Below are 19,718 nucleotides of genomic sequence, written 5' to 3' on the forward strand. Positions count from 1 at the left end.
TCTCCCCTAGTCCCATCTCCCTCGCTACCCTCCAACTCAATTTTGCCTCTTCCTCCTTACCCCCACCTCCTCCACTTCTTTCGATTCAAATTCTCCTCCCCGCAACTATCTTCCTCCTAACCTACATCCAAGCCTGTCCGTCTCCCTCCCCATCCCCCCGTACCGTGTGCGTCCTCTCCTCCCTCCACCCTCCGTCTCTTTCCCCTCAACCCCCACCTCCCGCGCCTTCTATTCCCGCCCCCAGCCTCCCCCGAACCTTCCCCAACTTCCCATCCCAACCCCCACCCCAAGTTCCTCCCCAGCATCTCCACCCACGCGGGGCGCCCTTCGCGAGGCGGGGTAATCCAGGCTCTGGGGTCTTTGGCTTAGATCCAGCCAGAGGCCCTGGGCGGCGGCGGCGGCAGCGGCGGCGGCGGGCGGAGTTTGGGGTTTTTTATAACCCTGGCAAGCTGCTCAGGAAGTGAGTGCCTTCCCGCGCCCCCTCCCCCGGCCACGCCGCCGCGCGCCCGCACCCTCCTTTCCGAGTGCCGGGCGGTGAGACTGCGGACCCAAGGCTCCAGGCACGCAGGTACTGTCGATCTGGGGACCCAGTTGGGCCGCGCAATACCCAGTGTGCAGTGACTATAAGTGGCTTTGTGTGTCTCGCGGACGAGATGGGCTGAATGGATCTCGTTGTGCTTGTGCTGTGTTGGTGCGGAATGTCCCCAAGTGTGCAGATACAGAACGCCTGTTTGAGTTGGCTCAGGTTTGGCTTAGGGGTCCGGCTCAACCGCGTACTAAATGGTTGTGCTTCGGCTGATTGCGGGTCCTGTGGATGTCAGCATCCGGAGCGACTGTGTTGGCAGATCCTTGAGGTGTGCCAAGTGTTTGCCTAACTGAGGGTAAATTAGCGTTGGCACTCAGAAAAGTGACTGTGGTGTGTGAATGCCAAATGTGTTGGTCTCTGAATATTTGCATTTCTACGGGATGTGATTAGTGGAAATGCCTCTGGTTTTGTCTGAGTTTGTAGAATTTGAGTTTGTCTCTCCTGCCATGAATGTGTAAACTCTTGCGCACACCCGTGTGTGATTGTTTGTTTTTGCGTGTGTCTGTCTGGGTTAAAAAAGTTGGCTTTCTGTTAAATGAGTGTGTGTAGGCCCTTAGGTTTGTAGGATGTCTCGGATTGTGTAACTGTGCACTTAGGCCTCTGGTGTACATTTTTTCTGGGTTTGTGGGCTGTCTGGGTGTCCATGTGGAAATACGTGTTTCTGTATACATAGGTCTGGGAGTAAGTAGTTGTGTGTTTAGGTTTAGTGAACCAGGCCTTCCTGCTCTACAGCTGTCGTTGCCCTATAGAGTGTGAGTGTGTTTGTGTGTGTGTCTGGCTTTCAGAGTGGAGCTGGGGCTGCCACTTCCCGTCAGCTGGTCATCTAGGCCACAGTTCTGTGAGGCAGGGTGTCCTCCTACTAAGGGGAGACACATTTTAATTAGCAGCTGGTTGGTGGCAATGGGGGTGGTGAGCAGCCTTCTCCCCTCGGGCCTCCTCTGGCTGGGCCTTTTGTCTGTGTGCCCACGGCAGCCAGGCCAGATGTGCTGTGCCTGGAGAAAGCCTGCTGCCCCAGGCTGCCTGTGCCTGGTATTGAGGCTCTGTCCTGGTACACCAGGAAGCCTCTGCCTCTCTGCCCAGCCTGCACAGGTCTTGGTGTAGAGTGCTGGTCCCTTCAGGATCCCAGGGATGGGATGGAGCCATAGTTTCCAGGAGGCATTTCCTCCTCCAGCACTTGCCCCCTCCCCCAGCCTTGTGGCCTCCCTCAAGCCTGCTAGAGGAAGGGCTTGGGGAGGGAAGGGGCCAAACCTAGGTATAACATACACACACACACACACACACACACACACACACACTGAGAAAGAGAGAACTATATAAGCATATGTGCATACCTGTACTGTAGATCCCCTCTATGGTCTGTGCCCAGCCAAACAGGAGACCCTTCTCAGTTGCAACCCATCCTCAGACAGGCCTTGTCTGCCCCAGACCTACTAACATGACCCCATCTTGGGATCTCGGAGTTGTGTTACTCTCCCAGTACTTGTTACCGTGTGGTCAAGTGACCCCACACCCCCTTCAGTCACTAACCCAGTAGAGTCCTTCAGCCCTGCTTCTGATACCTCACCTGAGCCAGAAGTATTAGATAGCCTATGCAGTTACTGGGAGGGAGGACTCAAGAACAGAGGATTGTGGTGGGGGTCAGGGAGAGTGGGGGTTACTTTCAAAGGCACCACAATCAGGTTCTACTTCCTGTAAGAAGGGAGTGGGCAGGGGTTGGGAGACAGGGTCCCCTGCCTTTGCATTGAGACCGCTGCTACCTTGAGTACAAGTAGGATGTTTAAGGCCAGACGGGATCATGATCAGTCTTTTTAAATTTAAATATATTTACTTAATATATGTGTACATGTATGTGTTGCCATGAGTTTGTGTGCCATGTTTATGTAGCTGCCAAGGAGGCCAGAAGAGGGCATTGGATGCCCTGGAACCAGAGTTATAAGTAGTTGTCAATGTGCCTAATGTGGTTGCTGGGAGGGAAGAAAACTCAAGTCCTCTATAAGAGCATTGAGCATTCTTCAGTACTGAGCCATCTCTCTAACCTCCTAACTCAATTTCAGATTTAGTTGATGTCTCTATGGAAGGAGTGTTTGGAAAAAGGCAAGAAGGAAAACAACGAGGTCGGGGGAATGGGAGATGTTACTTTAAGAACTGAGAAAGATGAAAGTCAAAAGGATTTTTACCAGGCCCAAGGAAGCAGTCAGAAAATTCAGCAAACTGAATTGCAGAAATTCATCCCAAAGAGGCTGGGAATATAGCTTAATTAGGAGAGTGCTTAAGGCCTGGATTGGCTCCCCAATGTTGCATAACCTGAGTATGGTGGCCGTACATGGAAGGCGGAAGCAAGAGGATCGGAGATGCAGGTTCTGAGCTACATAAAAAGTTTGCGGTGAATCTGGGATGTGTGCGATTCTGTCTCAAAAAAAAAAAAAAAAGAAAAACAAACTTCAGCTTAGGGCTGATGTCAACCTGCCACTTTCCCTTCATACCCAATCTGGCCAACTGACAGAAGATTCCATACACAAGGGTTTAACATTATACTAACTAGTAAGTCCTCCAAGAAATCAGGGCTGAGAGGAAGAAGAAAGGCACCTACCACCCAACCAAGGGTACACAGCCTAGCTGAACAAAACTGCAGTCTCAAAATCTCTGTGAGAGAGCCCCTGTTACTGGAGGGATACAAGCAGAAATCGGGAATGTGGCTTTCTCCACTAGCATCTTGGAGAGAGAGATTCTGGCTCCTCTCTTCTGCCAAACTGCCCTGTTTGGGGATTGACTCTCAGACTTGGCTGGAATGCAAAGAAAACAAGACAGTGTGTGATTAAGGGGGGCTTGGATTTGTACAGAAGAGGAGATGGAGGGTGGAGACCAGAGGGCAGGGAACGGGCTTGGCAGAGTGGTTAGCCCAAAGTAGTGTCCCCAACAGACTGGCCTGGGGCAGATGCCTGAGAAAACAGGTCTGCCGGCAGAATTAACTCAGGCTAAGGAGGAGAAAGGATCTAAGAGCAAAAGCAGAATAGAGAGTAAGGCTAGAGGGCAAGCGAGATGACTCAGTGGATAAAGGAGCTTGTTGCCAAGCCTGATGACCTGAGATTGATCCTCTGGCTCCACATGGTAGAACTAACTCCCAAAAGTTATTCTCTGACCTCCCTACACACAAAATAAAGGATTGTAATTTTTGAAAAATTAAAGAGCAAGTCTAGGAATGTAGGGTGGAGCTAAGCCTTTGGGAATGTGTGATCACTGTGTGGGAAGGAAGCAATGTCCCTGTAAGTCAGGCATGGTGGTACACATATGTGAGCCCACCACTAGGGAGGCAGAGGCAGGCAGATCTCTGTGTTCCAGGACAGTCTGGTCTGCAGAGTGAGTACCAGGACAGCCAGAGCTACACAGAGAGACATTTTCTGGAAAACCAAAGAGAGGGAGTGGGAGTGGGGGAGAATCCCTGTAGCCAGGGATCCAAAGCCAGATGGGGACTTGAAAAAAACCTGAAAGATCTTAGTGCCCACCTTGACTTCAGTTATGGACTAGCAGTTCTCCCTGACATCGCCCCAGCTTGCCTGTAACCTGAGTGTTTTCTTTGGCTTTAGGGGTTGGTTGGTGTTGCTTGCTTTCTTTTTTTTAAGTTACTTGGGGGGAGGGGGGCCCCAGGACATCAGGCTTGGTGGCGAGCCAAGATAGATTTTGCAGGATCTTCAAGAATTTTCTTGTTTCATTATTGGTGTACATGGAATTGGGTGCATGTGAAGTCAAAGGATATTTGTTAGTGTTTGGAGGTCAGAGGACAACTTCCAGGCGTCAGTTCTCTTTTCACACAGGACCTGGAGAGCAAGCTGGGTTGGTCAGGCAAGCTTCCATAGCAAAGCCTGTTACCTGCTGAGCCAGCTCACTGTCCACCCTCCCCAGGCTTTTGATTTTGCAGTTCCCCTTCATGATACACCCTCTGTTCCCCATGATTGGTTCTTTGTCCTTCAGACTTCTGCTTCCTGGTGGCCAGCTGGTTTCTGTAGAGAACTCATCACCATCTGAGATACCCTCCTTTCTCCACATTGACATGCCTGTCACTCCCAGGAACAAAGCTTCAGGAGGATAGAAGATAGCACTGCTGTCCTGTGGGAGCCATGAGATCATCTCCTCTACTCCCAATCCACCCCAGCCCTGGCGCATTCATGTGCCATAGCACAAATGTGGAAATCAGAGGACAACTTTCAGTAGTCAGTCAGTTCTTCTCATTTGCTGTGTGTGTTTGGGGGTTGAATTCAGGGAGTCAGGCGCAGTGGCAAGCATCTTTACCCAAACCCATCTTGCTGACACTAACTCCCTTTCTCTTGCAGCCCAGGATCCCCCTGGCCCAGGGAATTGGTCCCACCCACTATTAGGCTGGGTCTTCCCACCTCACAGAGCCCAATTAGTGCTATCCCTGACTGTTCAGAGGCCCACCTCCCAGGTGATTCCAGATTGTCTACTTCAGAAAGTAGCTTCTTGTTCTGGTCCCAGTCCTCTCTACTGCAGACATGATGGAGAGGAGGTAGGAGATAGGAACAAATATTAAAACTGTTCAGGAACCTTCTGATAGAAGTGCCTTGGTCATGCAGAGGCTGCAGGACTTACCTTTCTGTCTGGCAAGGGGCCTTGGCACTGGATATGCTGGGCAGTGTGATCAAGACCCGTCCTAACTCAGTCTTTCTTCCCAGGAGACTGGCGATGCTGCCCAGACTGTGAACAGGGGAGGCAGCACTGTAGGGGCTGCCAGCAGCCGGGGCTGGGGAGAGACATGTGGACACGTAGCCCCTATGGCTTCTGCCTGCCAGATCCTCCACTGGGCCCTTGCTCTGGGGCTGGGCCTCACGTTCAAGGTCACGCATGCCTTCAGATCTCAAGGTAGGAAAATGTCCATTGGTGGCAATTCAAAGAAAAAGAAATAAGGAAGCCAGTTGGTCCTTGAGAAAAAGAAAAGTCAGTGTTCAAGAGTTAGGAGGATTTGTAAGTGGAAGGGCCTGGGTGAGTCTAAGCTGAATAGTCAGTGACCTGGGTTCAGGGATGAGCGAGGCATCACTGGCTTTGGCAGTGGAAATCCACCCTAGTCTTCTTATCCCTTTATCTGTAGATGAGCTCCTGTCCAGTTTGGAGAGCTATGAGATTGCCTTCCCAACCCGAGTGGACCACAACGGGGCAATGCTGGCCTTCTCTCCAGCTGCTCTCAGGAGGCAGCGTCGGGGTGTGGGGGCCACAGCTGAGTCCCGCCTGTTCTACAAGGTGGCAGCCCCCAGCACTCACTTCCTGCTGAACCTGACTCGCAGCCCCCGTCTGCTGGCAGGGCACGTCTCCGTGGAATACTGGACACGGGAGGGCCTGGCCTGGCAGAGGGCTGCCAGGGCCCACTGCCTCTATGCTGGACACCTGCAAGGCCAGGCTGGTAGCTCCCATGTGGCCATCAGCACCTGTGGGGGCCTGGTGAGCTGAGGATTCTGGGAAGCAGGGGGAAATGCTCAGTTCCTTTTGGAAGCTAAGAAAAACACATGAGCAACAAAATGTAACAATCATAATACAGTGTTTTACAAGTATTTTGAGCTGATCAGTCTTTTGAGAAGCAGTTGAAGATGTACTTAAAGGAAAATGTATGGCCTGAAAATAAGGCTGAAAGTAAGGGACATCTGTCTGAAGAAAGCAGACAAAAAGCAGAGCATAATAAAGTCACTAATAATAGGGCCAGTGAGATGGCTCGGTGGATAAAGGAGTTTGGTCCTCAGGATCCACATCATGGAGGGGAGAGGATAACTTCCAGTTGTCCTCTGACCTCCACACATGTGCTGTGGCATGTGCACACAAATAAATGTAGTAAAACATATAAAAGTTTTAAGAGGGGTTGAAGAGAGGAAATGGAGAAATAATGAAATTGTATTTTTGATTTAAGTGTTGTTGTTTTTTTTTTCTTTTGAGAGTGAGACTAAGGAGTTAATAGAGTTTATGCACAAGAAATTGAGTTCATATCCCTAGCCAGTGCACACCAGTAACTGAAGTGCTGGGTGGTGGACAAAGACAGGCAGATTCTAGACAGCTTGATAGCCAGCAAGTCTAACCAGAAAACAGCAAGCCCCAGATTCAGTGGGAGACCCAGTCTAGAGGAGATAACAGCAAAGAGTGATGGGGGGGCCTCCCATGTCCTTTGGGGTCCACTAGTGCTCAGGCTGGTACACCAGTACACACACACACAAGGCAGACTGTAAACCAGCTGGGTGGTGACATGTGTGCACAACCCCAAGCACTTAGGAGATAGAGACAGAAGTTATATGTCATCTTCAACTACATAGCTTGAGGCCAGCCTAGACTCCGTAAGATCCTCTCCTCAGAAAAAGAAAAATAACCAAACAAAAAGAGGGCCGGAGTATAGTTCAGTGGTGGAGTGCTTGCCTTGCATGCACAGGGCCCTGGGTTTGATTCCTAGTACGGAAAAGGGGAAAGGAAGAAATCAGAGAGATAAGGTGCTGAGCTTTCTGTCCTCCATCCAGCATGGTCTGATTGTGGCAGATGACGAAGAGTATCTGATTGAGCCCCTGCAAGGTGGGGCAAAAGGTCGCCGTGGCCCGGAAGAGAGTGGCCCCCACGTGGTATACAAGCGGTCCTCTTTGCGTCACCCCCATCTGGACACAGCCTGTGGAGTGAGAGGTACTCCTGTGCCTTCGGGGAGAGCAGGGAGCTTCTATGACATTACTCCTTTGAGGCAGAGATAGGCAGTAGAGTCTTTCCACCCCAGAGGTCAGACAGACACTATGTAATGAGGGAAGAAACTGTGAGCAAACAATGACTGAATTCAGGCACTCCATTCATCTGCAGGCAGGGTCCAGAAAGGATATAGATCTGAGAAGGTGATGCTGTAAGGCTGTGAAGTGACTCTTCATTGCTGTGACCAGCCAACCAGCAGTGATAGGTGGTGGGTGGGAACCATGCTTTACCTAGAACTGTTGCCAGGTCACACAGTTAAGCTGCAGAGTGCTCATAGCAGACACTTGAGTAGGTAAGCAACCAAACTGGCGGCCGGTGTGGTGCCGCACACCTGTGATCCCAGCACTCGGGGATGCAGAGGCAGGTGGATCTCTGTGAATTAGAGGCCAGCCTGGTCTAAAGAGAAACCCTGTCTTGGAAAAAAAAAGGGGGGGGGGGGAGCCAAACTCCCAACAAGAGCTAGGTCTTGGGAGAGTGCTTACCCAAGTTGCACAAGGACCTACAACATGTACAACAAAATCCAGACTGATGGACATGGGGCCCTTTTCCTCCTGCTGGGTTGCCTCATCTAGCCTTGATATGAGGGTTTATGCACAGACCTTTTGTTTTTCTGGTATATTTATTGAGACAGAGTTTCTCTGTGTAGCCTTGGCTATCCTGGAACTCTCTATATAGTCCAGGCTGGCCTTGAACTCGGAGATCCATTTGCCTCTGCCTCCAATGTGCTGAGATTAAAGGCTTGCATCACCACTGCCCTGCCTTGTGCCTGATCTTTTGTATCTTGTTAGGCTGTTTTCAGTAGATATCCCTGGAAGGCCTGCTCTTTTTTTTTTTTTTTTTTTTTTTTAAGGGAAACAGAAGAGGAGTTGAGGATTAGAGGGGAAACCAACTGCAGTTGGAATGTAGTGTATGAGAGAAGAATAAAAGTCATTTTTTAAAGCCAGGCTAAGGAGGTGGCTTAGTGAGTAAAGCCCTCACCATGCAAATATGGTAAGAATTGATACATTCATATCCCTAGCATCTAAGCAGGTACAGCAGGCTATCAAAAATCTCAGGGTGAGGGAGACAGAAACAGGAGATCCTCATAGCAAACTGCACAGCTAAACTAGATGAGTCCATGAGCTCTAGGATCAAGTGAGACACCCAGCCTCCACATATAAGGTGGAGAACAATCTGAAGATGACACCGATGTCAACACACACTCAGGCAGTCATTCGTACAGTCAAGTTCACAGCATGACCATTCCTTGGTAAAACATTTAGGGAGTGAGAATAGGAAAGCTATATGATGCTGAAGCAGGGTGGGAACACAAACCAGTCATCTAAGTACTTGGAAATAGGAGATGGAAAGCTCAAGATTTTAAGAACAAACCCTGTCTATCAGGGCTATTGGGCAGAAGGGTCACCAGATAGCCAAGAGAACTGACAGTTGTCATGCAGTTCTGTGACCCACCAGCAGTAGGTGCTCAGTGGCTCTACTTTGTCTCCTAGATGAGAAACCCTGGAAAGGTCGTCCATGGTGGTTGCGTACCCTGAAGCCGCCACCTGCCAGGCCCCTAGGCAACGAAACAGAGCGAGGCCAGCCAGGCCTGAAGCGGTCAGTCAGCAGAGAGCGCTATGTGGAGACCCTGGTGGTAGCCGACAAGATGATGGTGGCCTACCATGGACGGAGAGATGTGGAGCAGTATGTGCTGGCCATCATGAACATTGTAAGTGCCTCCCCCTTCTTAGACCTGGAGGCCTCAGGATCTGCAGCTAGCCTCTAGGATGTCAGGGGAAAGGGTGTCACACCCTCAACCCTGATCTGCAACCAGGGGCCGCAATAATAAAGTAGAGAGAGGGAAAAATGAAAAAAAAATAATGAAAATAAAAAAGAGGTCTGTATAGAGCCATGAGTAAGGGGAAGAAATGTACCAAAGGTCTAGGGACAGATGTACTGGAGGTACCTGCTTGTGCTTAAAATGCAGCTCTGTCCCCTCAAGTCAACCTTTCTAGTGCTGTGAACCTCTAATATGTTGTGGTGACCCAACCATAAAATCATTTCATTGCTACTTCATAACTATAATATACTATTATGAATCATAATGTAAATATCTGATTTTCGAGATACCTGATATGTGCCCCCCAAAAGGGTCACAACCCACAGGTTGAAAACTGATGCCTTAAGTGCTCTGCCCTTGAGCAAGGTACTTCACTCTCTGCCTTGTTAACCACCAGTAAAGACTAAGTAAGGTAGACACACTGAACAGATAATGCATATAGAACAGTGCATGTCATGTCTAACACACACAAGGCTCTGGGATCCCCCAGCTCCTAGCATCTCAGCACTCTGGAGGCTGAGAAAGGAGGATTGCAAGACCACAATGAGCCTGAGCTATGGAAAAGACCTTGTATCAAAAACAAAACAAAACAAAAAAAAAAAAAAACAAAGGAGCCCAGGGTGGCAGGAGACCATGGAAAAGTGGAGAGACATTGCATAGCCCATGTAGGTGCTACATAAGTGCTTTGTATAAAAATAAACTGGCAGCTGCACATGTTGGCACATGCTTTTAATCCCAGCACTCAGGGAGGCAGAGGCAGGTAAAGAGAGGACAGCCAAGGCTACACAGAGCAACCCTGTCAATAAATAAATAAATAAATAGGCAGGCTTCCAGGGGCTGGGGAAACCTTATCCTTGAAAAAACATACACACATACATACAAACTTGCAGGGACTGGGGAGATGGCACAGTCAGTAAACTGCGTTGTTGTACTTAAGAACCAACATTTGAAAAATAAAAATAAGCTAGGTGGTAGTGGCGCATGCCTTTATTTTCAGCACTCATGAGGCAGAGGCAGGCAGGTCTCAGCACATACAGGTCGTGCTGCCTGAGGATCTGAGTTCATTTATTCCCAGGACTCACACAGGAGAAACCTGACTGACAAGTTGTCCTCTGACCTCCCAGGTCATGCTGTGCCATATGTGCACAGAAACACAAATAAATATTTTTTTAATGTTGGGCATGGTGGTACGTCCTTGTAATCCCAACCTGAAAGAGAGAGACAGGGAGGTAAATCCTTTGGGCTTACTGGGTCCAGCTTTACCCAATCAGCAAGTTCCAGATTCAGTGAGAGACCTTATCTTAGAAAAACAAGGTAGAAAGCAACTGAAGAAGATACCAGCTCTCACTTCTGGCTACCACATACATCCACACACAAGAATACACATATACATGCACATGCCCAAACACATTGCTTGAAGGTGCCCATTAAGGAGAGCAATACAGTCACAGGCCCACAGCTGTGCAGTATTCTTGCACACGAGCACATACCTATTCATTCCTACAGAGAGGCTCCTTGAGGGGTGTGTTGGCACATATCTTTAATTCCACCCTTGAAAGGTAGAGGCAGGAGGATCTCTGAGTTTGAGCTACCCTGGTCTGTGTAGTGAGTTCCAGGGCTACACAGTGAGATCCTGTCTCAGACAGAACAAATACAACTTTATTGCTCCACACTCACGTCTGTAATCATTTGTGTCTAGTGGCAGTTGGTTCCAAAACCCTTATAAATGACAAAATCTCCAAGCGTTTAGATGATAGAGAATTTCATATAACATATCCACATCCTCCCAGAGGCTTGACACCAGCTTTAAAACAGAATTCGAGAGTAATAATCAGGGGAAGTCTGTATGCGGTGAGCACACGTGTGTGTGACATATACATATCTTCATTTGTGTGCACTCATGTGCACATGCGCGTGCAGGCCAGAGGTTGACACTGGGGGTTTTCATCAGTCTCTCTCCATCTTTTTTTTTCAGTTATTTATTATTTTGGTGTTTGTTTTGTCTTGTTTTGTTTTTTTGTTTTTCCAAAACAGGGTTCCTCTGTAGCCTTGGCTGTCCTGGACTCACTTTGTAGACCAGGCTGGTCTCGAACTCAGGGAGGCAGAGGGAGGCGGATCTCTGAGTTTGAGACCTCTGCCTCCCTGCGTGCTGGGACTATATATAGGTGTGCCACTCAGCCAGGCTTTATTTATTATTTTGTATGTATGAGTATTTGCCTGAATTTATCTGTGTACCCATGTGCATGCAGAGGCCTTGGAGACTAGAAGAGGGCATCCAATCGCCCTGGAAATGGAGTTACTGCCATTGGAGCTGCCACGTGGGTGCTGGGATCAGACCTGGGTACTTTAGAAGAACAGCCAGTACTCTTATCTTTTTTTAAAAAAGCTTTATTTATTACTTATACAACATCCTGCCTGCACACCAGATCTCACTATAGATGGTTATGAACCATGTAGTTACTGGGAATTGAACTCTGGACCTTTGGAAGAACAGAGAGTGTTTTTAACCTCTGAGCCAGCTCTCCAGCCTCCTCTTAACTCTTAAACTGTCCTTACAGCCCCTCTGTCTTATTTTTTGAGGCAAGGTTTCTCACTGAACCTGGAGCTCACCAACTGGCTAGGGTGGTTGGCCCAGTGGGGAGCTCCAGGAATCTGCCTGTCCCTGCTCCCTTAGCACTACAATTATAGTCATGGGTGCTGGGAATTCAGACTCAGATTTTCCTGTCTGCACAGCAAGCGCTTTACCTACTGAGCCATCTCCCCGACATGCAAACTTTTGTGAGATATTTTCTTTCTCTCCTCCTTCCTCTCCTTTTCCTTTGTCTCTTTCTCATGAAGTCCAGACTCAAATCTTTATGTCACTGAGACTGTCCTTGAGCCCGTTACCTCCTTATCTCCACCTCCTAAGTGCTGGGATTATCTTTGTGCCCCACCACAACCCACTGTCCAATATATTTAATCTATGCTTGTCTGAATCCATGGGTGCAGAGTCCAGCGGTACATTGTGCTGTCTGTACTCAGTTCCTGTACTTAAACTTCATGAAGGTCTTGTGCCTCCCTGTTCCTCAACTCCCTCCCCTTTTAACAGGATCTATAATAACTATAATGGTGCTTCTATAGAGGATGAAGGTTAGTGGTGGAACACACAACATATAGGAAGGTTTGGAGAATGGGTTCTTGCTTCATTGAAGCAAAAGCGAGAGACAAGGGCCAGCAAGATGACTCCACAGGAGAAGGTGCTTGCCACCAGGCTTCTAGCTCCTGGGTCCACAGGTAAAATGAGAAAACTGACCTCCAGAAGTTGTCTGACATCCATACATTCAAGAGCATGCAAGTGTGCTTGCACACACGCATAATTTTAAAATTTTGAAGTCAAAGTGTAGCAGACTAATAAATAACACAAATGTTGACAGAACATTGTCTCTGTGTTCTGTCCCAGTGTCACACCCTCTGCTCCAGCTTCCAACATTTCCTAAAATTTGCCATTATTCCTGGGGATTTCCAGTAAATGAAGACTCCTGCACAGCCTGATCTCCAGCACCTGGGTCCACTTAACCCTTAGGCCACTTCCTCCTCCTATACACTATTAGACTAGGCTGACCTGGAACTCTGTCTCTGCCTCCTTAGTGCTAGGATTAAAAGTATGCCACCACACTTGGATCATTTTTTGGATTTTTGAGTTGTTTGTTTGTTTAACCTACTGAGTCCTGTATGTCTGTGGGCCACCAACCAGGGCCCACATCCCTGAAGAGAACTGTCCCCACTCCCCAGAAACCATCACCTGGCAATGGCTCCTCAGCTAGGAGTAGACTTCATGATCCTCATTGTTCTCTATCACATTCTGAGACAAGATCTCTTAGTGGACCTGGAACTTGTAGCTTCAACTAACCTGGCTGGCGAGTGAGCCCAGGGCTCCACCTATGCTGGGACCACAGACGGTTGCATGTCCTGAGCCTGGCTTTTTTGTTTGTTTTCAAATGGGTAATTGAACTCAGGTGCTAATGCTTTGCACAACAAGCATGTTGCCAACTGAGCCAACACCACAGTTCTGTCCTTCACTGTTCTGAGCTCCTCTTAAGACTCGGTCTCCCTTGTTTCTTGGAGGTCAGGTTGCCAAACTTTTCCAGGACTCGAGTCTGGGAAACATCGTCAACATCCTCGTCACTCGACTTATCCTGCTCACAGAGGACCAGGTAGGGATCTGGGATTGTTCTCACCTTTTCTCTATTCACACCATTGCTGCCTGATGTCAACCTTCCCATTCCTAGCCCACCCTGGAGATCACCCACCATGCTGGGAAGTCCCTGGACAGCTTCTGTAAGTGGCAGAAATCCATCGTGAGTCACAGTGGCCATGGCAACGCCATCCCAGAGAATGGTGTGGCGAACCATGACACAGCTGTGCTCATCACTCGGTAAGGAGCAGGGAGGGTTCCAGGGATGAGGCCAGTGGAGCCGGTGGAGAAGGGACCAGCAGACTCCAAGGAAGGGGCACAGTTGCTGGTGGAGGATAGAAAGGGTTGGGAACCTTTAAGAAGCCAAGGAGAAAGAATGCTGAGAGCCTGAAAATAAGAAGTTGACATTTGAGTTCTAAGCACCACTCATTCAGTCAGTCACTTAGTCAGTCATGTATTTTCGGCATCCCCAAGACCAGCTGATTGGTTCTATTGGGGCAGAGCATGAGGTTTAGGCAAGACTCAACCCTCAGAGCCAGTCATGGCATTTTCAATCCAGCACTGAAGGAAGTAGGAGGATCAAGAGTTCAAGGTCATGCTTGGCTGCATAGTGAGTTCAAGGCCTGTCTGGGCTACATGAGACCTTGTCTAGGGTGAATGGTAGGGGCAAGCTTGGATGTAGTTCAGCTGCTAGAGTGCCTGCATAGCATTTAAGAGGCTCTAGGTTTGCTCTCCAGTACCATAGAAAACCAGGTGTCTTAGTAAGCACTTAAAATTCCAGCACTTGGGAGGTAGAGGTGGGGAGATCAGTGGCGCAGGTTATCCTTGACTGTATGGAGAGTTCAGGTTCATCCAGGACTACAAAAGCTCACACTTAAAAACAGGTGCACCAACACATACATATCCATAGGCACACACACCCTACCTCAAAACTGAGGACTCTGTCATCAGCCAAGGAAGCTGCCCAGTCCTCTCACTGCAGTCTGTTTCCACAGCTATGACATCTGCATCTACAAGAACAAACCCTGCGGCACTCTAGGTACTGCATCTCATCGGTTCAGGCAGCATGGAGGGCAGCCTTGATCCTGGGGTGGGACCTCCCACGGTGGATGGAACCTAGCCAGCGCGCGCAGCTTGGGCCCCTTGACCAGCCCCACCTTCCCATTTCCCAGGCCTGGCCCCTGTGGGTGGGATGTGTGAGCGTGAGAGGAGCTGCAGTATCAATGAAGATATCGGCCTGGCCACGGCGTTCACCATTGCCCATGAGATCGGGCACACGTGAGGCCGGGGGACAAGGGATAGGGGAGGATGAGAAGCTGGGTGGGTTTCCTCAGTGCCTGGCAGAGCTGACACCCCTTTTCTCAGATTCGGCATGAATCATGATGGTGTTGGAAATGGCTGTGGAGCCCGAGGTCAGGACCCAGCGAAGCTCATGGCTGCCCATATCACCATGAAGACTAATCCATTTGTGTGGTCATCATGCAGCCGAGACTACATCACCAGCTTTCTGGAGTGAGGATGAGCCACCTGGCCCGCCCAGCGGGCACAGTCATGTCTGGGGAGCTGACTCCCCACATCACCTACTTGGGTATAACCCTGAGGTCATGGCCTTGCAGCCTCTTGGCATGACAGATGTTTTCTTCTACTCATAGCTCGGGACTGGGGCTTTGCTTGAATAACCGGCCTCCCAGACAGGACTTCGTGTACCCAACAGTGGCTCCTGGCCAGGCCTATGATGCTGATGAGCAGTGCCGATTCCAGCATGGAGTCAAATCGCGTCAGTGTAAATACGGGGTAGAGAGAGCCTTCCTGCTTTCCTTCCTGGGAAAGGGAGGTGACCGCAGGGTGGGAAGCTTCACCTGGACACCCTCCTGGGGAAGCAGATACACAGGACAACAGAGAAAGGGATGAAATGAACTCCCTACTCCCTTTAGCGATATGGGAGGACCAAAGTGTGTGGGGTATCTACATGCCAAGCAAACCAACAAAGATTGAGAATAAGATTGTGATTCTGGGTTTGGGGGAGAGACTCAAGTCAAGAAAAGATTTGTTTTGCAAGCCTAAGGGCCTGAGTTTGATCAACAAAACCATACATAAGCTGGGTGTGGTGGTTCATGTTTATAAACCAGGCACTGAGGAGGCAGGAGGGGGTGGGTCTCTGGGGCTCACTAACTAGCCAGCCAACTTGACAAATTTCAGATTTGGTGAGAAACCTTGTTTCAAAGAACAAGATGGATAGCTACTGAGGAACAACAGCCTGGATTGGCCTCTGGCTTTAACATACATACACAGAGAGAGAGAGAGAGACAAAGAGACAGAGAGAGATAGGGAGGACACTTAGATGTCCAGGCAGCTAATTGGAGGCCTAAGCTAGGGAGAGCCTCCTGTTCCATGCTAAAGACCACTTGTAGTCTTCAACGTCTAAGTCCTTCTTTTTTTTTTTATGTACCGTTCTTTTTAATTTATTATTTATCCAGCATTCTGCCTGCATGTGTGCCTGCAGGCCAGAAGAGGGCACCAGATCTCATTGTAGATGGTTATAAGCTACCATGTGATTGCTGGGAATTGAACTCAGGACCTCTGGAAGACCAGACAGTGCTCTTAACCTCTGAGCCATTTCTCCAGCCCAACACCTAAGTTCTAAGGCCTCTAACTCTGTGGTTCTAAGCAACATATCCAGACTTTTTGGTGGAAATAGTTTCTAGTTCATTACTTAGCAATGAACTAGAAGTAGCCTTCAGGGACTCTGACCAGCTAACTTCCCTATCTTCCCTGAGGTTCAGACTCTTAAAGTTCCATCTTGGCATCAATAAGTGAGTTGGCGCAGGGTTTGGAGGTGGGGTGGGGTTGGGCCTCACGCCTTTAATCCTAGCACTAAGGCAACAAGGCAGGTGGATCTCTATGAGTTTGAAGTCAGCCTGCTTGTCTGACTTCATAATATAACAAGTTCCAGATGTGCCAGTGAGACCCCATCTCAGAAATGAGCTGAGTAACTGGGAAGGTGACTCGGTGGTAAGAGCACTTGTTACATAAACACAAGTGTCTGAGTTCAAAATGCCAGCACCCATATGAAAAGCACCCCTAGTGCTGTGGGGTTGGAGACAGGATTACTGGGACTTGCTGGTGCCATGTTCAGTGAGAAATGCTGTGTCGATAGGCACAGGTGATAGAGTGACACAGCAGAAGAAACAGAAGTGAGCTGGGGTACAGGGGACCCCACCCCTGGAAGCTGGACATCTGCTGGCTTCCTACTCTGGTTATAATTCAGCCACTTAGCCCCTCTGCTCAGCTCCATCATTTCCTTAATCATACTCTCTGATGCCCTTCAGCCTTAGTCCTGCTGACCCCAGCGCAGCTGCAGTCTTCCGTACCGTCCACTGGAAGTCTGCATTTACACAGCTATGCACAGGACTGATGCAAAAGAAAACAAGTGACTGACAAAGTACTCCTCACTTCCTCTCACTGTAAGACCAAGAAAATACATCATGAAGCAAGCTGTATATTGACTTTTTAATTCTTTTTTTACGACAGGATCTCACTGTGTAGCCCTAGCAGGCCTGGAATTTGCTATGCAGACCAGGCTGACCACACAGTCAGAGATCCACTTTCTGCTGGGATCAAAGGTCTGTGCCATTGTGCACTTTGAGATATGTTTACTCTTGCCACACCCCAACATTAGTTTGGCTGCTCATTGAAGCACTCTCTAAGGAATCATGGACCCACCCTGAATGTCTTCTCTGTCCTGGAACTTGGATTATAGTAGTTGGTGCTTACTAAGCATTTAGTGTGTGCCACCATGTACTATGCATCATCTCATTTAAACCTTTTATCAGAGCAACAGATGAAGAGTCTGGGCTTTGGGAGGGCAGTGTGTGTGCACCTGACCACAATTATAAGAACACCAATTGCTGTACTTGGAACATAGACTTCTCTTTTAAGTCAGCATTTTGCTTCGGTGTTTAAATTTTTCATCTGTGCATTATGTGGAAGTCAGAGAATGGCCCCAGGGATCCACCTGTCTCTGCCTCCTCAGTGCTGAGAGTATGCAAACAAACAGGCACTACCACATCTGGCTATGTTTGTTTGTTTGTTTAATGGCATTTAAATTTTTATGCATATGGGTGTTTTTCACATATGTATGTACCTGGGCCCTGTAGAGGTCACAAGACAATGTTGGATCCTCTGGCATTAGACTTATGGAGACATACTGTGGTGCTGGGACCCAAGCCCGGGCTCCTCTGCAAGTGTAACAAGTATTCTTAACTGCTAAGCCATCCCTAGTGCCTTCGCTTGCCTTTTTTTCTTGGGTTCTGGGGCATGAACTCAGGTCCTGATGGCTCTGTGGCAAACACTTTCCTGACTGAACTATCTCCCTAGACCCTGAATTTTTTTTTGGGGGGGGTGGGGGGAGAGGAGAGCTTCCTGGCATCATTTACTATAGTAGAAAATCATTTACTACATGGAAATTGGTTGATAGGAACTGTCCTGAGTTGTAGTGTGTTTGCCTAGCATGTATGAAGCCTGGGTTCTACCCATATAAAGACCTTTCATCTTCATATTCGTCTGACCTTTCGTCTTCATTTATGAAGTTCAAGGTCATTCTTGACTACATAGTATATAAGGAAGGTAAAGACAGAAAATCTGGCATGTTGCTGTGGGGCATGAGGGATGAGGTTGCTGAAGGAGTGTTTTTGAGGTGTGTATACAGCTATCTCTTGGGCTGATCCCAGAAGGGTACCTTCTTATGGCCATTGCTTAGTTCAAATCCCAAGTCTCTCATTGGCCTAGCACTCAGGGATTGGCTTACAAGGGTTCTGTTTAAAGAGGATTACAATTACAAATGAATCCTTGAATGGAACAGTTTGAGAGGGTGGGGTAGCAGATAGTCTGGAGAATGTTAAATTTGGCCATATCTGAAACTGGTGGGGCTTCTCTACAAATGCTAACCTTGACCTGAAGGGTCAAAACAGCTTTCTGGGATTACTTCAGTTTTGTGCAACAAATAAATAGTCCAAGCAGAATTCAGAGGAAGTAGAGAAAATGCCCACAGATTTAATCAGATCCTGCCCAATCATGAACCTGCCACACATACTCAATCACAGATTTAAGAACAAACAGACAAAAACTACAAATGTAACCCTTTTCCTGAGCCAGCCCTGACTTTTCAAATTATTCTCTCCTGTGTTTCATTGGCCCAAAAAAGTGAAAATCCTTCCTGTCCTCCATAGTAGGTCCCAGCTTTTGGAAGAACCTGAAATCCATAAAATACAATGCCTACTTCAAAGGTCTGGGTTAGACTAGGCAGTCCCACAGAAGTGGTGCCACATGTAGCCTGTGACCGTGTTTTTCTTTTCTGTAAAATTACATTTATTTATTTTAGATGTGTTCATTCCACGACATGCGTGGAGGTCAGAGGACAAATTTCAGTTGTTCCCTTCTTCCACCATGTAGATCCTGGGCATTGATCTTAGGTCTTTGGGCTTAGCAGCAAACGACTGTGAGCTATCATCATGGCCTGGAGGGACCTTGTCTTTCTATATCTTAGTTTTCTTTCACTGAAATAGGGGTCACGATTCCCAAAGGAGTTTTTATAGCAAGTATAAGTATTCCATACATACTGACAAAAGAGAAGTGTCAGGCTTTGATCCCAAAGGGGAATCATTAAGACCCAGGAAAGTACTGGGATCCTCAAGGCATGTCAGAGGGAAAGACAGTGGGCCTGAGAGGTCTCCTCCATTCTGCAGGAGGTCTGCAGCGAACTGTGGTGTCTGAGCAAAAGCAATCGATGCATCACCAATAGCATCCCAGCGGCTGAAGGAACACTGTGCCAAACACACACTATCGACAAAGGGGTGAGCACCAGCCAAGAGCCTTCTCCTGGGCCCTGCCGAGCCTGCCTGAGGCCACAGCCTCTGGGATCTAAAGTCATGCATTTGTATAATGGGCCCTGGTACTGCTTCTACTTAAGCCATGGCTGTTACTTGAACAATGCTAGCTCCTTAGCCATGCCTCTGTATTTAAGCTGTGATCCAGTGTATAAGACTCCCTTCAGATCCAGCCTTTCCTCATGTCATGTACACACCCCCATTCCAAAGGGAACTGGACCTGTAATTTGGGGGATGGTGGACAGAGAAGAGGCATTGAACCTAGAGGTCTGCAAAGTCACACTCATCCTGCTTTTCCTTTCTTATCCACACAGTGGTGCTACAAACGAGTGTGTGTCCCTTTTGGGTCTCGCCCAGAGGGTGTAGATGGGGCCTGGGGCCCGTGGACTCCATGGGGTGACTGCAGCAGGACATGTGGTGGTGGTGTCTCATCTTCCAGTCGCCACTGTGACAGCCCCAGGTCAGCCCTTGGGATTCTCTCCCAATAGTGAGGTGACCCTCAACCTACCACCCCCTACCTCATCTGTCTCCACTGTC

The 19,718-nt window shown here is 48.6% G+C and overlaps 1 protein-coding gene across 8 annotated transcripts in view; it reads left to right on the forward strand.

Annotated features, from left to right (window-relative positions):
* The first annotated feature begins 294 nt into the window (after nucleotides 1-294).
* Nucleotides 295-19,718, forward strand: part of Adamts10 (ADAM metallopeptidase with thrombospondin type 1 motif 10) — a 30,068-nt gene continuing 10,644 nt past the window's right edge. Inside the window, exons 1-13 of one of the 8 annotated variants that reach the window (XM_060370930.1) lie at nucleotides 295-568; nucleotides 5,275-5,461; nucleotides 5,688-6,034; nucleotides 7,090-7,246; nucleotides 8,794-9,011; nucleotides 13,232-13,315; nucleotides 13,391-13,536; nucleotides 14,292-14,335; nucleotides 14,469-14,574; nucleotides 14,662-14,808; nucleotides 14,949-15,090; nucleotides 19,041-19,148; nucleotides 19,496-19,641. In XM_060370930.1, the coding sequence (XP_060226913.1) occupies nucleotides 5,374-5,461; nucleotides 5,688-6,034; nucleotides 7,090-7,246; nucleotides 8,794-9,011; nucleotides 13,232-13,315; nucleotides 13,391-13,536; nucleotides 14,292-14,335; nucleotides 14,469-14,574; nucleotides 14,662-14,808; nucleotides 14,949-15,090; nucleotides 19,041-19,148; nucleotides 19,496-19,641 (1,733 nt within the window). In that variant the 5' untranslated portion in view covers nucleotides 295-568; nucleotides 5,275-5,373. Of the gene's footprint in view, nucleotides 569-601; nucleotides 855-5,274; nucleotides 5,462-5,687; nucleotides 6,035-7,089; nucleotides 7,247-8,793; nucleotides 9,012-13,226; nucleotides 13,316-13,390; nucleotides 13,537-14,291; nucleotides 14,336-14,468; nucleotides 14,575-14,661; nucleotides 14,809-14,948; nucleotides 15,091-19,040; nucleotides 19,149-19,495; nucleotides 19,642-19,718 lie in introns of those variants that run through there. The other 7 variants (XM_060370931.1, XM_060370928.1, XM_060370929.1 and 4 more) reach the window with 7 other exon arrangements.

This window comes from Meriones unguiculatus, chromosome 17, assembly GCF_030254825.1.
Source record: "Meriones unguiculatus strain TT.TT164.6M chromosome 17, Bangor_MerUng_6.1, whole genome shotgun sequence".
NCBI lineage: Eukaryota > Metazoa > Chordata > Mammalia > Rodentia > Muridae > Meriones > Meriones unguiculatus.